The 14,018-nt window shown below is 48.4% G+C and overlaps 2 protein-coding genes across 3 annotated transcripts in view; one reads left to right on the forward strand and one right to left on the reverse strand.

The window, feature by feature from the left end:
* The window catches only part of LOC149356446 (G2/mitotic-specific cyclin-B-like), a 283,637-nt gene that overhangs the window by 51,732 nt on the left and 217,887 nt on the right, over positions 1-14,018 (reverse strand). The gene's annotated exons all lie outside the window — the stretch shown is intronic.
* LOC149356447 (G2/mitotic-specific cyclin-B-like) overlaps positions 1-14,018 on the forward strand; it is a 66,776-nt gene that overhangs the window by 15,296 nt on the left and 37,462 nt on the right. The window contains exons 4-8 of one of the 2 annotated variants that reach the window (XM_089584187.1): positions 1,756-1,917; positions 5,228-5,464; positions 10,222-10,361; positions 11,241-11,349; positions 12,411-13,093. In XM_089584187.1, the coding sequence (XP_089440313.1) occupies positions 1,756-1,917; positions 5,228-5,464; positions 10,222-10,361; positions 11,241-11,349; positions 12,411-12,509 (747 nt within the window). In that variant the 3' untranslated portion in view covers positions 12,510-13,093. Of the gene's footprint in view, positions 1-1,755; positions 1,918-5,227; positions 5,465-10,221; positions 10,362-11,240; positions 11,350-12,410; positions 13,094-14,018 lie in introns of those variants that run through there. The other variant, XM_089584186.1, reaches the window with a different exon arrangement.

The raw sequence follows: 14,018 nt of genomic DNA on the forward strand, positions 1-14,018 counted from the left end.
AATGGGAAAATTGATAATCTAAATGATTTGATCGTTATAATCGATATATTGTTATATCTGGTATCATTATAAGTGGACTACACTGTATTTCAGATTCCCCGTCAGCCAATCATACAAAGCAATGCAATAATTTACCCCCACAACAACAATTTTCGGAATGACATTCCACTTCAAAGAAATTTTTCAGAGTAAGTGGCCGATTTGTACGAGCCCCACATGCCCGTATGTCTCGTTCAGTTTTAACAAAAACCACTGCCAAAGACAGCTTACACTTTCCAGCAACTCCTGTTCAGGGGGACACCAAAGTTAGGAAAGCATTAGTCATGGTAGCTGCAAATTCTGCTGGCACAGATGAGCTGCCGCTCCTTGTAACTGGCAAATTAAAAAAAACCCAAGGTGTTTCAAGGGTTTGAAGAACATTCCCATGTGGTATTGCAGCAATTTCCCTCAAGAGAAAAGTGTACAACAGGTGTATCTTACCGGTACTCACCAATGGAGCAGAAACATGGAGGCTAACAAGGAGGGTTCGGCTTGAGCTAAGGACAATGCAGCGAGCCATGGAAAAAATAATTACTGGTTCAACATTAAGAGATTGGAAGCGGGCGGAGTGGGTGAGGGAACAAGCGCGGGTTAACGACATCCTAGTCGAAATCAGGAGGAAGAAGTGGGCTTGGGCAGGGCATGTGATGCGAAGGCAAGATAACTGGTGGTCCTTAAGGGTAACGGAGTGGATTCCAAGAGAAGGCAAGCGTAGCAGGGGGCAGCAGAAAGTTGGATGGGTGGATGAGATAAAGAAGTTTGTGGGGATACGGTGGCCGCAGCTGGCAAAGGACTGGGTTAATTGAGACATGGGAGAGGCTTTTGCCCTGCCATGGGCATAGTCAGGCTGACGATGATGATGATTGCAACAATTCCAAGGCGTGAATTATGCACTCACTGAAGATTTATGCACTCACTGGACCGGAGTTTTGAGCAGCAGGGCAGCAGGTTATTTTGTTGATAACTGCATCGCTCATGGCACAATCAACCTGAAAGCCGTTCTGCTCGAATACATGCTCCCGTACAGAACTAGTGTGCAGCCAATGGACCAGGGGGTCATTAAAAACCTGAAGGTCTTCTATCGGCCCTGAGGCGCTCGGCCCCTTTTTTTGAGAATGAGGAAAACTTGTGCTACAAACCTTTTATGGCAGTCAACATGCGGCCAGCGCATTGAAGGCACTCGGAGCTGAAACGATCACCAATTGTTTTAGGCATCCTGGGTTCTCCGCCGATGAAGGCACTCTCAGTGTCATGGACTGCAACACTTTTGAAGACTTGACTGCAGACTAGTGAAGACTGCCTCAAAATGTGTGCGGATCTGACTGAGCTGTGTGCGAGGCTCTGCAGCCTGAAAGCGGGTCAGTCTCGAATGACTTGCTCGGGCGGCCTGCCACGATCATCGGTTGCACAAATTGCAAATGCCATGGCCTTGGTGTCGAGCGTGTGCAGAGAAAGCACGACTTTGACGCAAATGCAGGCTAATATCATTGCCAGCAAGAGGAATTTCCCTCCAGGTAATATCCTTGTGCCATGGTGCTCTTTGGCCACAGGAATTCGCGCACATTAATACATGTTCTCTGAAGACTTCATAAATGTGACTGTCTGTAAAAATACAAAGACCCCCTTGATATTCGGTGGGAGTATGTATATCTGATGTGTGCCCCAGTTGCCAGTCAGTCCAATGGGTGAATGATGTCCCCCCCCCTGTTGTCCCAGGTTCGTTGGCCTGTGCAGCCCAAGTTCCTGCGCCTGCAGCCCTCGGTGACGCCCGAGATGCGGGCCATCCTCGTCAACTGGCTCATGCAGGTGCACTCGCGCTTCCAGCTGCTCCCTGAGACCCTCTTCCTGACGGTGTCCCTCGTCGACCGCTTCCTGCAGGTGAACACACACTGTGGACTTCCAGGATGGCATCACTAACGGCCACGTCATTGCAGAAATGCAGTGACTCCATCATTGTACCGAATGCGCCAAACTGTGTCAGACTATATAAGCTGCGCCATCCTGATAAAAATTAAAATTGCATCAAACTGCTCCAAACTGTCTGCTTTCGAACTGGAGGGCACCTTGTCTGAACGAACAAACGTAGCGTTTAAAACAGGACACAGAAAGATGAGGACAGGACGGGGCTACACCTTGTACCGGCTATAACGGCAGACCTAACCTTAGCTGTCGCCGCCACTAAAGGTTGTCATTGAAGCCGGCTTATATTCATTATTGCATTAATTTTCTGTGCCCCATAGTTTGCCATCAATGAACAAAAGCAGTCTCAATGCGGATTTCCGTGGTGTACTTTGTATGCCGTATGCATGTGCGAGCAGTCCTTGGACCAGCGAAATTTTAGCAGTTGTTTCGAGCCGCTACCCTTTTTCTCTCCCGCTTGCAGAATGCGAGCACCACACACGCCATGTGGAGGCCGACCAACATCCTCAGCCTTGTGTGTCATTAGAAACTACCTTTCATTGGCGTGATTGCAACTGGCGAGCCCATTAGGCCGAGCCTGAGTGAAGTGATCGAAGGTTGTGGTTAATTGTGATGCAGATATGATGTGGCGATGCGTACAATTCGCGTGCACAGTTATGACTACCTCTGTGTGTACGGCACGCCACATCTACCAGAGTATAACATATAAACGCAGCGCGTAAGAGCCACACCCTGTTTTCCCGAAGGAAGTGTGTTAGGGGCGCACCCAAACTTTCCAACCTGTGCGGGAATAAGAGTGGCCTCCGCGATTGGCTCAAGCAGCGAGCAACAGTGCACTTGATCACGGAGGCCACATACGCGCACAGGAGCTTCCAGGTGCCACCCACAGATGGCGCCCAAGGCCATGGCTCATCATCTTTTTCCTGCGCTCTGAGGTTCTGCTATCCACATCGGCATCAGTACCACCAGCTCCAGTTTTTTGTGGCCGTCAAAAGGCACAGGAGTTGTGGTAGCGTGTTAGTTCATCGTAGTTGAGGCCTTCGTGTGCTGCTGCCAAGCGTAGCAGTTTTAGCACAGTGGGCAAGCATCGCAATAGCTACACAGCTGGGAGTTTGCTCTCAAACACAGCAAGCGTGCAGCAGGCCAGCAAAAGAATGCATTAAGAAACACAAACTGAAAAGAGCGCGCTTTCCGAGGCAAGCCGTGCAAGTTACCCCGAACTGGAAGAAGAGCTGCTCTGCTATGAGCTGGAAGTGCGCATTGACAGTGGACATGCTGCGTGACTTTTTGTGGGATGAGCGTGCTCCCGAGCACAACACCAGCTTGCAGTTGAGTGATGATTGAACGTAGAATAAACGCCACTCATTCCCAGATTGGTGTGTTTTTACTTTAAACGTATTTTTTTTTCTCCACATCGCGTGTATGGGCGGCACCCAAAAAAGTGCGGCCCTTACACGCGTTTATAGAGTAGTAGCCTTTGTTGACTGGTGTTCCTGTATATGCTGCAGATATATGGTTACAGTAGGCTCATTAATTAAAATTTCAAGGGACCAGGGACATTTGACAGAATTACTAGAAGTGCACTGTAATATGATACAAGACTAAATGCGATTTGCTTTATGGACATCTGCCGCCGCGGTGGCTCAGTGGTAATGGTGCTCGGCTGCTGACCCGTAAGACGCGGGTTCGATTCCGACCGCGGCGGTTTAATTTCTTTGGAGGAGAAAATCTAGAGGCCCGTGTGCTGTGCGATGTCAGTGCACGTTAAAGAACGAAATTTCCGGAGCCCTCCACTACGGCGTCTCTCATAGCCTTAGTCGCTTTGGGACGTTAAACCCCATAAACCAACCTAAACCAACCTTTATGGACATCTATGCGTACAAATAATGACCTAAGACTCTTTCATTGTGTAAACATAGGTGAATCCTTTGGCACAGCATAAAATATGGGTGAAAGGCACTGATGTCCTTATGGCCGATGACTGCTTGTATGGTTGTAAAAAAAAGTTATCAGTAATGCATTGGGTTCATCATCGGAACTTCTGAGATTCGAATGGCTACAAAAAACCTTTCATAGAAGTTTTTGCAGCAGAGCAAATTTAACTGTTGTCAAGATAAGCAATGGTAGTCTGCTTTTTAGTGGAAACTGCACTGCAGCGACGATATTTTGCAATTCCCTCGTCTAGTTACTGCTTGCTCACTTCATGAATGTCACCATAGAATTAAAACCCCTCGGGTGTCTGTGTGCAAGCCTTTATGGTGTAGCATATCTTACATCACACTCCTCTAGCGTTGTTTTGTCAAACGAAGAGACTTGGAAACTGAGAGCTACATTTTCCAGAATTAAACATAAAACACAGTTTTAGAAGCGCCGAAGTGCTCCAGTATCGAATTTAGTGCTCCAGACTGCTCCTAAAATGACATTCCTCTGCCTCAAAGTGCTTCATATTGGCAATTTTATTGCTCCGAACATTGCTTCAAATTGCATTTTACCAGAACTGGAACAAAACCAGCACATTTATCGAGAGAAATGTGATTACAGCATAATTAACTCCGCTAATCTTGAGAAGCTTTTGATAAGATTTTTATATAAGCGTTCGCTTGGCGAACTTGGCAGAGTGCCGCGGTTGTGGTGGCTACATGCGTGAGGGAATACGGAGGTGTGCTCTTTTTTGGTGGTCTGGGTATTAAGGATAACCTGTTAACAATCGGATTGGTTTTGTATCGTTATGAGTGGATTGCACTGTATGTAATTTAATCTTGTGTAAAACAAGTCCCTGTGCACTTGAATTGTATTGCGGGGAACTTGTTAGAATGCATGCCATTGCCTTGCCTTGACATGAAGCTATACAGTAAGGTAAAACTATTTATCCTGCCTATCATAGAAGTTGAGTTACAGGGTCTCGAAGCTGCCACTTCATAAACGGGGAGGATTTTCCTGTTTCTTAAGTGACAACTTCAAAATCCTATAACTCAACTTCTCTGACAGGCAGGGTGATACTTTTACCCTTATTGCAAAGCTTGATGTCAAGAGAAACCAGTGGCATGCATTCTAGAATGTTCTCCTCAGCGAAATTCCTTTAAAGCTCATGGCTAAAAGCTGCAGGACATGTTGCCTAAATGAAGTGGGACTTGTTTTCATCACGAGTCGGACTGTGCCGGCTGCGGGGCAAAGGCATCTCCCGTACCTCTCCAACTGTGACCGTCTCCTGTGCAGCTGTGGCGACCGTACTTGTCTCACATGGTGCAGCTGTTGTGTCTGTATGCAGGAGCAGTGTGTGAGCCGGTCCAGGCTGCAGCTGGTGGGGGTGGCGGCCCTGTTCACGGCCAGCAAGTACGAGGAGATGATGCCCCCCACGCTGGGGGACGTGGTGTACGTGACGGACGGGGCGTACCAGGGGCGGGAGGTGCTGCGCATGGAGCAGCAGATCCTGCGCGTGCTCGACTGGTCCCTGGGGCGGCCCTTGCCCCTGCACTATCTCAGGCGCAACTCCAAGGCCGCCCAGGTACAGGGGAAGCAGCAGTCTGCTGCAGGGGGACACCACCGCATGCCTCGTAGCACGGTTGAGGTGTCCGCTGACACAGGGAGCCAGTTGTGCACCTGTCCTTTTCTATACACACACACACACCACTGAAAACCCAGGGAGTGCGGCTAGAAGTGCTTTCACACTGAAAATAGCCTTGCGTGGCACATTGAGTAAGTTGGCACTGAGTGCAGCATTTGCGAAAAGTGTGGGGTCCATGGGCTGTTTGCTTCGGGACCATGCTATGCAGCTGGTTATGCATCCGCGGAGTTCGACCTGAGAGGACTCCCATGGGTGCTCCAGGAGCTCCACGGTGCAGTGCATGCCAGACCCAGCCCCAGTGGGCTCTGAACATGACGAGCGAAGTGACGAGGGGTTGCTAGCACAGAATTGGATTGTGGCTTCGCCTGTGGTCCCACTGGCTGCTGTTCCCATGTTGAGGTGTCCATGGGCCAGATGATTTTAGAATTTATTAACGAAATCTTCAGAGACAAGCTGCAAAAACATGCACAGACATTCCAATCACGTGTTTGCGCTTCCTGTGTCCACCTTCCCTGTTGTTGTCTGCCAGCACTTCCCACAATTTCGGGGGATTAGATTGCACTGCAGACCACTCTTGCCTGTTGGGGCTTTGCCATGCAGTATACGTCCATGGCAAACGGGTGCACGCAGCAGAATAACTTTGTTCCACGGGCGTGTTTTCATTGCGTGTCACATTCAGACTGCTGCGTGGTATCCAGGTGCGTTGAAGATTTGTCTGGCGGTCGCCGGATGCGATAGCCTCGTGAAACTGGATCATAAATGAATGCCACTATAGATGGGCAGCTGCGTTGGTTAGCACTCTTCGAGCCAAGTCAAGAAACAGGCACGACAACAAAGGTTGTACGTCGAGAGTTCCGCTCGATTCTGGAATCAGAGCTCGGAGAGGGGTTAGTGACGGCAGCCCTTCTGTGAGACTGGACAGCCACACATGGGTCAAGCACATTCACAGGAACAAGATTGGTGACCCAGACATTCAATTGTTGTGGCGAGTCTGCAGAGTTCCTTGTATGACTGTGGACAGCGTATCTGCGAAGATCCCTTGATTGCCGAGCTTCGTTACATGTGTGCCCTTGACCCGGTGCTTCAGATTTTAATCATGGGGATTACCTGCTAACTTTTTGGGTGGGATGCTTCTTGAAAAAGTGCAGGACGGCCACCAAAGCTTGCTTAAATGGGGAATGACAGGATGCAGAAATGAACTACAACCAGCTGCAGCCCAGTTTGCTGCCTTATTATCGGCGGTTATTGTGGCAAGCTGCAGCCATCTTCGTATAAAGAAACGACTGCTCAAATTGGGTAACAAGGCTTTCAAAATCCTGCGATGCGTATATGTGTTGTGTGAGAAGACTCCCACAGGAGAGGATTTTGCCTTTTCTCAAGAGGCTCACCTGGTGTGTCCATATACTGCAGGCGTGGTAGCAAATAACCAGGTCTGTAATCTCCTGAGTGTGAATGTTCAATCGCGTGTGGCTGTCCGGTTTCGCTGAAGCGCTGTGTTCACTGTCCGCTGTTTTGAGCTTAGATTCTGGATTAGAGGGGGACCCGACCCGAAACCAGTCTTTGTCGGTGCTCCAGTTTGTTGATCGGCGCTAACCAGCGCAGCTGCCCATCCAGAGTGGCATTCATTTACAACGTAGTTTTGTGTGGTTATGCCTTGGAACTCAACTTCAAAGCTCTGATGCACGGGGGCTCCAAGCACCGATGCGACACGCAAAGGAAGCACGCCTGTGGAGTTCACCTACGTTCATCTGCTGCGTGCACCCCAAGAGTGGTGTGTCTCACCGCAGCGCCAGAATTTGCGCACTTTCTTTATTCTCCTTTGTGGCTTCAAAAAGAGGGTCAAACATGTACCATATACAGTGGAACCTCGGTTATACTTCCCCCGGTCATGCGACGAATTTGTGCGGGTCAGTTTAGATTTTTCGAACCCCCTCTCACTTTGGGCATCGCGATCGTGAAGAATCGAGTAAATACGGTAGGCACACTTTAGCCAGTCGATAACCGGTGCACCTTAATCTTTCCACCTATCAAGAAAACCGCGCGAGCCGCTGCTCACCGCCATTTTATCTTGTTTGTTGAAGACTAGCCCTCTGCCGGCAAAAATGTGCTGCATTTGTGTTCCGAAAAAAAAAGATGACGATGAAGTTCAGACATTAAAAAATATCACGCTTGATTTTCGGTTATACGACACCCGGATTATACGACGGTTTTGCGCGGTCCCCTGAACGTCGTATAATCGAGGTTCCACTGTATATTGCTGCCTATACTTGACCTCCCAACTTGCACCCTTCGCTGGCCAAAAGAAATGTTCACTCCGAACATAATTTCGCACAAGCTATCCCCCTCCCTCTTGCCCTGCCCCACATCGTGTGCTGTGTATTGCTCCTTACATCAGGAGACTGCGATTATAAGTCGTCCCCCTCTGGGCAAAAAAGGACTCCCAATATAGGACGATGCTGCCTCACTCAGCGGCCCTAGCTTGCCAGTGGGTTTTTCGGAGGATCGAATCCCGGGAAGTGCGCGTTTATTTCGAGTGCGGGGCCAAACTTACGACTGCCCGTTCAGTATGACTGATAACCAATTGGGGCTGCTATGGTTGCTCTTTTTGAGATGAGTGCCATAGCCCTAATACATTTTTTGACAGGAGCTCCACCCTCGTTCGTAATAGGGACGAGTTTGTTATAAGTGGGCTAGACTGTATATGATAGAATTTGTGGAAATTTAAGTAGCCAGGGAATAGTAGTGTTCTCCGGGAGCACATTGGTTTTTATTTGTCCTCATGAGTGCTTTTTATATGATGTACCTTGATTTTCTTTGTGGTTTAACTTACTTTCATTTATTGATGTAAGTAATTCAGTTGGTTGATTTATCCTGTGCTGCCAAATGCAGTCAGTAAGGGGGCAGTCGCCCTGTCAAGCTGCTCTCCAAAGCAGCTTCTTCGCGGTTGCTCCTTTCCTTGTAAAAGAGGAAAAATAAACTCATATATTATTAGTATTGACCAGAAGGTTAATAATAATAATAATATTAACCCGAACCGCCTTGCTGCGGTGGCTCACTGGTTATGGCACTCGGCTGCTGACCTGAAAGAAGCTGGTTCAATTCTGGCTGTGGCAGCTTAATTTCAATAGAGGTGAAGTTCCAGAGGCACCTTTACTGTGCGATATGTCAGTGCACATTATAGAACTCGAAGTGGTCAAAATTTCGAAAGCCCTTCGCTAGGGCGTCCCTCATAGCCTGAGTCGCTTCGGGACGTTAAACCCTAATAAAACATTATATTAACCAGAATAAAAATGGTAACTTGTGGGATGGCTTTAATGCCTGCAATTTTGAGTGCATGCACGGGGAAGTTATCAACAAGGTTTCTTCATAAATCCCTATTGCTTGCAAGCAGGATGTGACTCAGAGCGAAATTGGCAAATTTTCAGCCGATTTTCTTTTCAGTTAAGTGGTTTCCTAGCTAGGGATTTCTCAGACTGCCTATTGGATAATTTTTTTTTTCACCACGAAGTCTAAGATATCGTTGGTAGCTATAGCTGGGCGTCAGTTTGTGAAGAAAGATTGTTCCAAAATAACAATTCAGAAAGGCTGTGCAGTGCAGAGCACCGTATAAATGTGGGGACAGCATCAGAAAATGTGTTGTTGTTCTGGTGATCGTTGTACCAGTGTGCAGTGGGTAGTATGTCCACTGGCCACACCTGATTTGGAGTGCCTTGGTGTTGAGGCAGTCTTGATGTGAAAGTGTAATATGTTCCATTAGGACAGAAGCCGGCATCCATTGCAGTCCATGGCAGGAAATGCAGATGATGCAGTACGCCAGTGTACCATGTCACACCACGTGCAAGCGAATGTGTATACTCGTGAATGGGGAAATTTAACGTGCCAAGACCCGTGAATGTCGCGACTCATTGTCAATCATTCTGTAGTGTAGCATGACCCAGCACTGTAATGCTTTCGTGTTCCCACGCTTGAACACTTTTAAGTGCCTCTGCCAAATTTTTCATTTCTACTTAAAGGAGCAGTGATCATTTTCCATGAAGCTGCTCATGTGCACCTGAAAAGTACATTTCCTTCAGCTGTTGGAAGGGAAGAAAGATGTGGTGCGAGGCAGACAGCGTGATCGGGGAACCTTGTATCTGAGTCGCATCTTCAGTTACTGTACCTATTGGCAAGAGAAGGCACATCTCTGATCAGCACAAGTGTACTGCAGCAGTAGACTTCCATGTCATGTGATCATGGTCACTTGACATTGTCAGGGTCTTGGTCTGGTGAGCTGTGTAGGCAGGATGGGGGCAGTCTCAAATACGAACTGCAGTGTTGCTGATTTTGCAGCTGTCTTCTGGGTAGTCTCCTTTTCAGCGTAGCGTGACCAGTGTTCAATGTGTGACCTTGGCAGCTTTGTCGCTGTTGTCGGCTGATGTTGCAGCATGGTGTTGGAAAAACTAGTCGGTGGCTTTTCTGGGGTCTGAATGCTCTCGTGTGCAAATTCTTGTTGATAGTATATGAGTATAGAAAATTATGATGACGCTGCACAACGTATTTCACATCCCTGTGAGGTTAGAGCGATCAATGGATGTTCTGGTGTATTCCACACTGGTGCTTTGGTCGGCATTGCCCGTGAAGCTTCTTCCCGGGCTGGCGTCACTAGGAATGGTGAAGGGTTCCAGTGGCCCTATGGTTCTCCTTGTTGTGCTGTGCAGGCGGATGTGCTGGAGCACAGTGTGGCCAAGTATGTCCTGGAGCTGAGCCTCCTGGACTACTCCATGTCGTGGGTGCGGCCCTCGGAGCAGGCGGCCGCTGCCCTCTGGCTCGCCCTCAACCTGATGGGCAAGGACAAGAGGTCTCTTTCTCTCTCTCTGGGGACCATGGGCGGTTCATTTTTTTTTTATGCCACAGTGCAATCAACATGGAACGAGAAAGATCAGACCACCTGCTGTGATGTCAAATTGTGGTTAATATGTCAAGCGAGGCATGGAAAAACTGATATAATCACTGCTTCCTTGCTTTGACTTCAAGGCAGCCGTCTTCTTCAGAAGAGTCAGAATGGCAGCAAGTGTAGAAGCGCATTTATATTGCAGTTTTTGATACCTCACCTGACCTCTGACCTCTTTGATGTCGGTAATCGTTGAGCTGTTGAAGCCAAAACAGCACGAAAAAAATTGATTTTAAATTATTTAGTGGTCTTGGGAGAGTAGCATGTGGTAATCCATGTATGATAATGGTGTACGCCTCATTACAGAGAAGAAAACATGCACCCAAAAGTTGGGTGTCTATGTGTGTACGTCGTTTAGTTTTATGTACAAGTACTCATACACTTATGGAATATGTTATGTAACTTTTTGTCGAGAGCCTTCACTACGGCGTCCCTCGTAGCCCGAGTTGCTTCGGGGCGTTAAACCCCAACAAACCAAACCAATTTTCAGCAAATTTTGCTGCAGGGAGCTTGCTAGATTGCCTGCCATTGGTTTTTTGTTGACATCAAGCTGTGCAGTAGAAGGGTAAAGCTATTCTGTCTGTCATAGCAGTTGAGTTGTGGGATTTCCAAGTTTTCACTTCAGAAACTGCTGTAGCTGTTCTTGACCTTTGTGAAGTGGCTACTGCAGAACCCTTTCCACTCAGCTTCCGGGATGGAGAAGGATAGTAATTTGACTGCATACTAGCCTGATGTCGAGAGAAGTGCTGCTGCAGCAGTGAGTCTCTCTCTCTCCCTCCACAACAGGTGGGGCCCCCTGATGGCCCACTACGGGCGTTACTCGGAGGGGGACCTGCAGCCCACCGTGCAGCGCATGGCTGCCCTGCTGCTGGACGCACCCAGGAGTGCCCACAAGGCAAGGCCTCCTCGCCCCCCCCCCCTCAGGGAGATTAGATTAGATTGTGCACAGTTGTGGCCAACTGAAGCAGCTGCTGAAGTAAGCTGCATGGGGAAACTTGACGAGATCTCACTGTGCATGTGACTCTCTCTCCGAAGCTTGGTCAGATCAGGGCACACCTTGTCACTGCATCAGCACGTGCAATTCAGTGCCACACCGCCACCATCTAAGCATCTCTCGCAGCATGGCATTGCTGGGCATGCGTAGCTCAAAGCAAGACTCGTGGGGGGGGTGGGGTGAGAGGTGAAAAAAATTGCAGAATATTTCTGAAAATGTATTTTCAAAATTTGTGGACTATTCACCACTCTGCAAAGTTTCACGCTTCTAGGCTCAGTATTTCACATGCAAGACCAATTGATGCTGTCCACATTGCCCAAGTTTGAGCCAAAGTCAGCACCAAAACTGCACTTTTTCCGTGGTGCGCATGCAGCTGCCATTCCACGCATGCTCTCACAGCCACCTTTGTCGGGTCTGAAAGAGTGGCTTTCCCACCATTCAGCTGCTAAATGTGTAGCCACAACCAACTGTGCGTTTATCTCTAATGCGAGTTACTATTTGAGTTCATGGCAGACAGGATGATCTCCTGTACGATAAGCTGTGGATAGTTCCACAGTGCCGTCCTCTGCAGCTTCAGCTCAGTGACGTTCAACAAGCAGTACGCTGCTAGTCTGCCATCAAGCCTGGAAGCGTGCTTCTGTGCACCCCAGGTGTGGAGGTTCTGTCAAACACCTCAGAGCACTCAACACATTTGGTGACTTTGTTTACTGCGAAAGATTCTGCGCGGCATATGTTTTTGTTTTTACGCAATGAGTGCAGCTACCATTTAACCTAGCTGTTGATGGCCAGAACAGGGATTGCATCCTGTGTGCTGTGCTACGGTAGTGCATTTGAAAGAAACCGAGGTGGTTTGCAGTTAATCCCAAATTCTGCACTTTGTGGTCCCATAGTTGTTGTTGTCATTGTGAATTGGTGTGTCATCTTTATAACCTTGGTCCCCCTCCCCCCCCCCCTCCCTGCAGGCCCCCTATGAGAAGTTCAAGAGCAGCCGGCTGGAGAGTGTCAGCACCCTGGTGGCCTCCCACACCGCCAAGTTGCGCAAGATGGCTGGACGGACATAGACAAGACACTCCCCCCAAGAAGTGTCGCACAGTGGTGGACAGTGTTTTCCACAAGTGTGTGTGAAAACAGACCATGACACTGCAGTGGGCAGACATCTTCGCTCTTCCTAGTGCACGCCACTAGAATGACCCTCTGCTCTGTGACAACAGCAGACTGCTTGAAATGACAACATGCCAGCTCACCCCACTTTTTTTTTCTTGCTTTTAGAATCTTTGCTTTTAGAGGAATGATGCACAGAGGACAGAAACGGCAGTGCCTGAAGGGGTGAGAATCCGACTCTTCAAATCGCGTGTGAGCAACACTTTTTTTATGCCTCCTTTGGCAGCTGACAACACTCCATGCATGGATGGCAGAGCTGGCAATAAAGTTTTATCCTTCAGTCTTGCCCTATCGGGTCTTGCATCAGCTGAAGGTTGCAGTGCAAATCAATTAGGTGTGATTGCAGCTGGCAGTGAAGTAGACTTGTGGGTAAGCAATGCACCACTGCCCCAGCACACGTGGCTGTTTCAAACTCGGCCACCAGTGGGGCTTGTGGGACCCAGGCTGCTCTCCCCGAGCAACCTCCAGAGAACAACCAACAAATGTCCCCTGCCACGGTGGGCAGGTTTTTCACTCGCACTGCCGTGCACACCAAATTTATTTTAATTTTGGTTTTTATTTCATTCCCGTTATATTTTTTTTTTTTGGCTGCCACTTCCTCCCAAGGTCGTTTCGCATACCGTCATGACCTTGCAGAACGGGAGCAGTAGAGCTCTCGCTCTGAAATTGGTTACCCAGTGCCTGTTTAAAAGGAGCACTGAGGATAAACAAGTTTTTTTTGGTAAATTCCTAACCTGCGGCTCTATCTGTGTACGTTGTTTATCAGCCAGCCAGAACTGAATTTATTGCTGCTAAAACTGCTTCTAGACAGCGAAGTTCGCAGGGGACCATGGCAGGGGACGAGGTGCTCGCAGCTGGTCGAGAACAGCGTTATATGGACAAATATGGAAGAGTCCTTTGCCCTTCAGCGGGCGTAGACGCCCTTTCGGATCTGCAGGAACCTGACCACCCTTCAAAAAAATTTTCACGACCGCCACCAGAGATATTTCATTTCTCGACATTTCTCGGGCTTTTAAAAGCTCGGCTTTCTATGAAAGCAGAGTCTTTGGCTTCAGAATGTGGTCATCTGTCTATGCAGGTTGACTTCGATTATTGGCATCATTTTGAAAGGAAAGGCTTGGAAGCATTGAGACGGATCGAGCAACAGAAATCGAGCGAAATATTTTAAGAGATGTAGCTGAAATTTTGAGAAACACAAAGGAAACTGTAAAGTAAGGCGTGTGTATGAATGTGGCTCTGGTCTGCTAAAGTGGTACGGCCGCGGCATGGAAGGCGAAATTGTTGCACAAATGGCCAACCCTGTAATGTCAAGGTGCTCAAGATAAATCCGCAGCCCAGTCCCACCGCCCTAATATGGAGTTTTCTCCTGCTATCCTTTCCTTCATAGAGCCGCCACGGTGGCTCAGTGG

This window comes from Amblyomma mixtum, chromosome 3 (assembly GCF_055824585.1).
Source record: "Amblyomma mixtum isolate Tamu chromosome 3, ASM5582458v1, whole genome shotgun sequence".
In the NCBI taxonomy this organism is placed as follows: Eukaryota; Metazoa; Arthropoda; class Arachnida; order Ixodida; family Ixodidae; genus Amblyomma; species Amblyomma mixtum.